At 28.5% G+C, this 8,844-nt stretch overlaps 1 protein-coding gene across 1 annotated transcript; it reads right to left on the reverse strand.

Moving 5' to 3' along the window:
* Positions 1 to 6,265: 6,265 nt before the first annotated feature.
* On the reverse strand, positions 6,266 to 8,593 carry LOC110901498 (replication protein A 70 kDa DNA-binding subunit B-like). Its single transcript, XM_035981489.1, has 9 exons — positions 8,485 to 8,593; positions 8,286 to 8,388; positions 8,065 to 8,192; positions 7,671 to 7,972; positions 7,375 to 7,583; positions 7,174 to 7,294; positions 6,874 to 7,053; positions 6,709 to 6,777; positions 6,266 to 6,606 (listed from the first exon to the last, which is right to left on the reverse strand). The coding sequence occupies exons 4-9, from the start codon at positions 7,824 to 7,826 to the stop codon at positions 6,364 to 6,366; spliced, it is 978 nt and encodes a 325-aa protein (XP_035837382.1). The 5' UTR covers positions 7,827 to 7,972; positions 8,065 to 8,192; positions 8,286 to 8,388; positions 8,485 to 8,593; the 3' UTR covers positions 6,266 to 6,363.
* Between the last annotated feature and the right edge of the window lie 251 nt (positions 8,594 to 8,844).

The following is an 8,844-nucleotide window of genomic DNA, read 5'->3' on the forward strand; positions in this document are numbered from 1 at the left end:
AATTTCCATCATGACAACATCAAACGGAATTTGTTCCATTATATGGAATACCTAGAAAAATAAAAACGTATAATAAAAATATATTACATTAGTTTTGCATATTCCACATGAAAATATATTTTGTATAAATTACAAATTTTGGATAATACCTGGTTGAAGAAACAAATGAATAGCTTAAAACTGCATATATAATACATATGTATGTTGTAATTTATATTCATATAGAATGATTTTATAAATAGAAAGTTATGTTATTAAGGTAAATTTAAATCAATTTTGGTAAAACTGATTGGGTTTATATTATTGTAATCGAATACTTTTTGTAAATGTAACCAATAATCATAAATTAATACATTTACCCATATTATCTCTAACTATACTTTCAGTGTATATTTCAATAATTAAAATGTCTTATTTTTAAAATGGCTAATTGTAACTTTATATTACATAATCAGAAAAAATCATTGTAACTAATACTATGTGTTTGTGCGTATTCGATATAAATTATAGATTTTAATTTAAGAAACTTTCCGTAATTTAAAAAAAATTAAACATAGAATTGTATATCTCTTTATATTTTAACAAAATATCGTGATAGTAGTTAGTATATTAAGATAGTGTATTACTTGAAAATAGAATTATAACTGGAATGATATATAACATTATTTTTTATCAACATATTTTAAGTAATATGGAAACGTAACAATTATAATAAAACAAACGAATATACGAAAGGTAAGTTGTGCTAATTAATGAATTCGGACAATTAATTTAAAAAAACAATAAATTAACAATTTTATAAACTATATATAATAAAAGTTTATTAGTTATTAACTACTATAAATAACAACTATTATAATTACAGACCTTTTTTTAAATCATGTTAAAAGTTTAAACGATTGCGATAAAATTGTGTTTACAATGCTTTTCGATGAAATTAATAACGTAAATAAACAGCAAACAAATGTGTAATCAATACCGGATGTAAAAATTTAATATCTAGCATATGAAAGGCATATAACTTGAAGTTTATGTCAAAAACTGTAACAGCTTTCATATCTAGTGAGTACGCCTAACGAAGGGTACAACCAGATCAACACTCAACACCTGCTCGTTTTCATCAAAAGAATAGTGAACCCTGTCACGGACATTAATTCTAGCAGCTTTCATAAACTTCTTCCAACTGGTAAATGCGTATCGCCAACCTCCGTCGGATTTTCTTTCACGTCTGGTACCGTTGGTAATTTCATGTGGCGGATCCAAATGCATAAGCCTAACGGTGATATCTTTTAAACCTTCATCAAGTCTAGCCATCCGTGAAACAGGATCAGGAATCCTCTGTATTGTCGTAAAAATAACATTATTAATACATATGAACCTAAACCAACAATGTTTATTAATAAACAACAAACAGTAAGAAATGTATTTTAGCAGTTTAACAAAATAATATTAGAACTTACAAAATAACGATCACCAGCCATACGAATAAAACGACGAACACCCCCATACATTTGTTCATTGACTTCATTTTCAGCATCGATAGGTACAACATCACCCTTAAAATTAAATATATAAAATGTATTACATTAACATATATAAAGCATGCAATTAAGTAATAAAAAGTAACTTACTTCGTCGACATCTACATCAGGAAACTTCATCTCAACACAGTTTTTCCCAAATATTTTTAAATAGAATAAATTACCAAACCCTTTCGTAAATAACAAAAGACAGTCGTCCGTCAACTGTAACTGACTAACAATTACATCAAAGCCAACTGTAAACCCGACTTTACCATCAGACGTTTCAATGGCAACGTCATAAGTTTTGTTGTCTACTATTACCGTAGATATTACATCATTTGAAGAATAATCATAAACTTTTGGCAAGATACATTCAGGAATAGCCTGTGGGAATGATAAAAAAAGGAAAAAAAAATTGTATTTAATAATAGTGACGTAATACATCAATATATATCAAAAAAAAAAAAATACTTTATCTTACGTAAAAATGAGATGATGGAGGAAGCATATAAGTCCAGAAACAGCCACGACTAACCCCATCAACGAAATATGTTAATTTAAAGGTAGTAGGTTCTACAGGATTAAATACTACCAAACAACCTCTGGTTAGGCGTAGATGTTCTACAACTTTGGACCAACCGTGAAAAAAGAATAACTTTCTTTTAGCAGCGCTTAAAGAAACATTAAATAACCGGCCATCTTCAGTTTGTATCATGACATTTGTAGGGCCTTGGTCTACACCCCATAGTTTGCACGCGGCGTCGTCCGGAATAGACTAAAAAAACAAACAAATACAAAATTAGTTATTAGTATATTAAGAATATATAAGCAATACAATAATATTAAAGTGTATCTAATAATGATAAAAAACAAAATAATAAATATAAATTATAAAGTAAGTTATCAAAATACCAAAATAACTTCGTCAGCTACATTCATTAGCCTACAGAAGCAGTATCCTATGAAACTGATTTTAAAATTACAACATTAAAAAAGAGTAATAAGTAAATGTTAGTGTGAGAAAAATAAACAAATTTGAAAAAACATACAAAGATAATACAAATTACATGTTACATAAAGTAACAAAATTCAAAATAAATACCTTGATGACCCTTCAGCCATAAGAAATACCTACAAAAGTACGTTACATAAACAAAACGTATCTATTGAGTCGTTAAAAAAGATATTACTAACAACATAAATAATATGTCAACATCATCTTATAATATAAAATAGATATGTAATAGTTTCTTCATGATACGTCATGTTTATAACATAATTGAAAAAAAAAGGAAACATATGATATAACATTATAATACTTCGAAAAAAATTAATCAAACCAATTTATTTACAAAACCAGTTAACAAATTTTAACACTCTTTAAAATATACAATAATGGTATACGGTTATGAAATACATATGCCGTTTGATCAAAATTAAATAACAATACGATTTAATTAAGAATTATATTACATCAATTGTAAAAAAACTTAATAAATATATTTATGACAAACGTATTAATATTTTCATAAAAATTACAGTCAATAAATAAAAATTACAAAAGAAAATAAAAATAAAAAAATAATATATGAACGGTTATCGGATTTAGGGATTTGCATATACGACATATAATTTAACAACAACATATTATGAAGACAAAAAAATTAAGAACTCTTAGCAAAACTTACAGATTTATGATTAAGTAAACATAAAGATAGTTTAAATAATTTCAATAAAATAAAAAACAGATGAATACAGATGGAATTTAACAAAAAACAACTTACAGATTTTTAGATCGATATGTGAAATCCAGAACTCAATTGAAAAAAAAGAAAATGTAGATGAACACGGTTAGGAATGTAAAACTATGTATATATGTAGCTCCATTGGAGTAATGAATTGTTATATGGAAACCGAGTGTTTTATTGGAATATGATTGGAGTGAAGTTGAAAAGATTATTGGAACAATAACTGAAAATATAGTAAGCAAATAATTTTTCGAATATAACATCAACATAATTGTAGAAACAGTGACTAAATAAAGAAACGGACTTTAAATTATTATTTCGAAAATTAAATAAAAATTCGTTAGAATGTTTATATACAAAAATTACATTTTTCTATAATTAGATTCAAAACATTAATATAATAATTTCCATATTCAAAGCATATTTTGTATTGAAATATATATCTAATTTGTATAATCAATTTTATACGAATTGTTTTAAAAAAATTTCCATATTTATTGTTTATGCTTAACATTTTATTACAATCTATTATCTATATTAATAAACTTCAAAAAGATATAATTTTTTTTATTATAAGATTTGTAATTTTATTAGGATGGATCTTAATCGACGATGGTATTTGTTAATAAGGAATACCGTCACGACAATGAATGTTAAAATACGTAATTTAAAGTACACGTTCATTGGATATAATAAAATGTGAAACATAATAACAACTCTTTTATTATTAACTTAACGAAATGATAAAATTTGGGATACTTGAAACAAATTAGATAGTTGGAGTAACAAAAGATGAAACAGTACCAAATAAATTCCTAATTTTTAATCGGAAGGGGAAACAATTGTCTCCAAAAATAATGCGCCTTTCGGTCCGTTGTAGCTGTCAACATTTTGGATGTAGTTAAAAGAATCATTGCAAAGTAGAACCTCAACAGTATCTCCACAAATACTGGTTATCAACCACTTGTTGTCTTGAATTACATTTGTCCTTTGCTGAGGGACCAAATGTTGAACTATGCGAGCCTTATTGAAAGAAAATACCTTGATCCAATCATCATCTTCAAATTTGAACAAATCTGCAATTAGTTCACCAGCATATTGAACGACAATGACATGGAGCTTGTTCGAAATTGTTAGAAAATGTACTTGGCAAGGATTGACTTCAATACGCTCCAGAAAACGAAGTAAACTGAAAGATTCAGAGATAACATCGAAAGCAACTATGTTCCTTTCACCAGGTGGAATCCAGTAATTGTAAACAATGAAATATATTGTTTTCCCGGAATACACTCCAGAAGACCATGAATAAAAGTTTGAAGCAAATTGAGTTCCGTTCAAGAAGTTTAATTTTCTCCATGAGTCATGACGTGGTGAATATACACGAGCAGTAACTACGTCCCAGTAACAATTAATATGAAGCACTTTTAGGTCGTTGTCCTCGTCTAAGTACATTCCACCCGTATCGTTATGTCGACCAAAATAACGAATAAAGTAGTCGTCCGATATTAACTTAAAACGTCGCGTCGTTGGATTCCAAAGGACCAGGTCATTACTTTCATTGTGAATCCTTTTAATGGAAACTAAAATCAGACCATTAAACGAACATATAATGCTTAAAGAGGATGGATGAACTTCCAAAGGGAAATTTACGGTTTTGATAGTATCGTCGCCTAAGTCGCCAGACACTATGTCGTCAACGACTATGGAATTTTCTTTCAAGGAAAGCAGCTTATTTTTTGTTGACTTTCCAACTCGCAGAGTATGGATGAAAACAAACTTTGGTGTGGATAATTCATAACACCAGTGTTTAGAAACACATTTGAAACGACAAACTGCCTTTGCGGGTAGTCTCGTTAAGATCTCTTCAAATATCATGTCATCCCCAATATGATCCATGAGAACCAATAATCTGAAAGAACAACTAAAAAAAACGACAATATAAAAAGTTATTGTATAAAAAATTGATAATTAACAATGGAAGATTAAACAATTATATTACAGTTAAAAGTAACTAACCGTGTGAGTGGAGGTGTTATGTATACGAATTTCTGAATGAGCAAGAAGTACACGAAATATGAGTATTTATAGGACTTTCATCATATAGTGGATATCAATTTTGGAAACCTTAATTTTTTAATATATGATTTCAGCAAATAATGCAAAACTTATGGAAGATTTATTTAGATCATCTAGACTTATGATTAATTAGTGTTTCGAAATTTAAAAGAACATATATTTTAAATATTTTTTGATTTTTTGTTATTTAATCAATTACATTAATCAAATAAGGGATAAATATTATTTCATCACTATTACATTTCAAGTAACATGTTCTTTTAGAAACAAAGTTTAATATTTGTTACAATATGTGTATTATAAATTGTAAAAGATTATTCTTTAAAAAAAAATAAAAAAAAGGGAGGGAAGGAAATAATCTTTTTTAATTTTGTAAAAGTATATTACAGTTCAAATACATTGAAAAGTTAATATCATAACTATCCAATGTAGATGTAGATTAAAAATATGTCAATAATAACATCAAATAACATTTGCAGTTTATGATTTCATTGACTCTTTAAAAAAGTATATAAATATAAGTTTATACAATGCCATGTAACATAAAATAGAAACGGGTGACTTTTATTTTACAATCGGTTGGAATAGATGATCGAATATTAAGACCAATAAAATGTGATTTCGGAATTTTAGACAAAAAAATGATGTTAGTCAAATTCGTTGATCTCAAAATGTTTATTGTAAATTATATTAAATAGTTTTAAAAAACTAATTGTGTAAAATTAAATGTTATGTAACAAAGTAAATTAATTATTCTCGTTATGTAAAATAATTTAATCCATGAAACTATTCAATATACATGTAACAAAATAAAAAATGTTTGAATTGATGCAATAAAGAATACGCAAGTTAAAAAAAATTAAAGCAATCAAATCATCTTTTAATACCACGATAATAAACGAAATATCCATAAGAAACCAAACATCAAGTACTGAAATAAATGTTACGAAATAAAAAACCAAAATAAAACATCTCAAATTGTTCGAAAAAACTGAAATGACTGATAAATGTTATTACTAATCTTCCAGCTTTGCTTTCATCTTCAAACCTTCATTGTTCTCACAATCACCCTGACGCGGTTTAGTTGAAGACTGAGAAGAACAAAGATCCACATCATAAACCGCCTCCAAATTGCGCTTCAGCTCATTGTCCAGCATCTTTGAAGAACAACTAATATGAGCTCTAGATGGTGTAGTAAATATGCTGTTGTTCAAATTGGACATTGGAGTATCTTCATCAACGACACGGGAAACAGAATCCTGTACAACAAAATTAAAAAGGTAAAATATATAAATGGACATAAATGTTGAATACAAAAAAATAATACAGGTTTAATGAAATAAAAAAGTTGCTTAACAAACCTGGATGTTAACGTTAACAATTGGAGTTGGATCAGAAGCATGAGGACCTAAAGGTTCATCATCAGCAGCCTGTATGCATTCATAAACAACAATACTTATTCATAAGTGGTACAAAAGATTTCTATAACAAAAAATTTAAGTTAACGTGTAGGGTACATATAGAACCTGGTAAACATCAAAATGAGCATCAAGATCTTTGATGATAGAAGGATTTTCGGTCAACTTCGAAACAGAGTAGCCATCTAATTTCTTATTTATATTAAACGAACATATGGCTATCTTAAACGCAAACCTCCTGTTTATCAATGCCCTCAGCTCACTCGGAAAATTGCCTTCGCTTGCTAACTGTTACAAATGAGTTAATATATAAGTTAGATACGTAATGGAAAATAAGAAAATATATATACGTATAAAGAAATTAACATTTAGGAGTTTAACAACTTATATTTGGATACCATAACTTACCTCCATGTTATTATCCAAAAGTTGGTTTGCGTTAACATTTAGGAGTTTAACAACTTCACGTTCAAACAACGTCAAAGTAACAATCCCGGTACAATCCTGAACACGAATAAGCAGTTTTATCCTAAAAAATTAACAAAATAAGATGGTGTTAATAATCAGTATGTTTTATAATATAGCAACAACTGATTCAAGTAATTTCACCTGGGAACAGAGACAACTGTCCTTTTATTGCACCGATCAGTTTGGCATTCCAAGACAGTTACTTCATCATATCCTTCGCTACCATCTTCCTTGGCCTTGGAAATAGTGTTGGTAAAAACCTTTTTGTTGCAAGTTTTACATGCATTGTAAAACCATGAGTCTTCTGAAGCAAAGCTTTTAATTGTTCCAAGTATAATAACAAACTTTTCCTGCATACATATTTGTATTTAAGTGAATTACAGGAATTTTCTAAAATAAAGGGTATATCAATAAAATACTATTAAACGTAATATTACTTCTGATATTCCGGTTAATGCTCCAATTGTACTGAAGGAAATATCAGAAAGATACTCCTCAGCCATTGACTTCATAACAGGGGAACTCAAACCAGAGTAACCGGAAGACGTTGACGTATTCATCTGAGCAAGGAAACTGTACATAAATAATGCCATTTTTTAGACTAATATGTACATAAAGTAGACTATAAAACAAAATCGTAATAAGATTACGTGCCTTCTTTTAAATTCCAAAATCTCGGGAATTTCAGTGTTTATGAACACTCGAGTTACAGTATACAAATTGGATACGAACAAATTTCCTGTACAGTTATATGAAAGTATAAAAAAACATATAGTTCAACAATTTAATATGAAGTTTTTTTTTAAATTGACAATCAATATAAAAAAATACCTCCCCAAAAACGGTACTTGCCAAACTGAACAACCACAACAACATTTTTTTCATCCTTATGTTCTCTTTGAAATTCAATAATCTGATCAGCATAAACCCCCCACAGAGTAACGTAAATCTGCTGGTGTCTACAACAAACAGTTTATAGAGTTTGGTTAGAAGGTGTAAACAAAAAAATATTTAATAAAGCGAATTAAACTTATGTATGTAGTAGACGGTACTGCAAATCCTCCAGAATAAAGGTAGCCTTCTTCTCATCTTTCCCGTTATTATTTTCAGTCTTCTCCTCTGACGGAAGACACTTCACCACAAAACCGATAACGTCTACATAATGTACAAACAGAACTATAATTAAAACAACGTCAAATCTAAAAAAGATTTAATATTAATTATGCAATAAAACATTTTGTTAAAACGTACCAATAGGGCTTTTGAATGACTTGCCGTCATTATCAGGGTCTTCAACAACTGACTCAAATGGAGAAAAATCAAATCCCCATTCAGCACCAACAGGTTCGGCAGATTGCTCGAAAATGGTGTTTTCATTTAGATTTATCTTGAACGAACTATGAACGTATTTCACTTTCTGACGGTTTTCTCCAAGAGAAGGATTACGAATAGTTAAACACTGATTTTCTTTCAGCAAATGCTCGTAAGCAGTAGTGTTTTTTTGTAACACGAAAGCCTGCATTTTGGTGCCCTACACCAAGACATTGTATAAATAAAAATTCATCAAACATAATAACACGTTAGAATCATAATAAAATATGATGTGATTCA

This window comes from Helianthus annuus, chromosome 13 (assembly GCF_002127325.2).
Source record: "Helianthus annuus cultivar XRQ/B chromosome 13, HanXRQr2.0-SUNRISE, whole genome shotgun sequence".
Taxonomy (NCBI): Eukaryota; Viridiplantae; Streptophyta; class Magnoliopsida; order Asterales; family Asteraceae; genus Helianthus; species Helianthus annuus.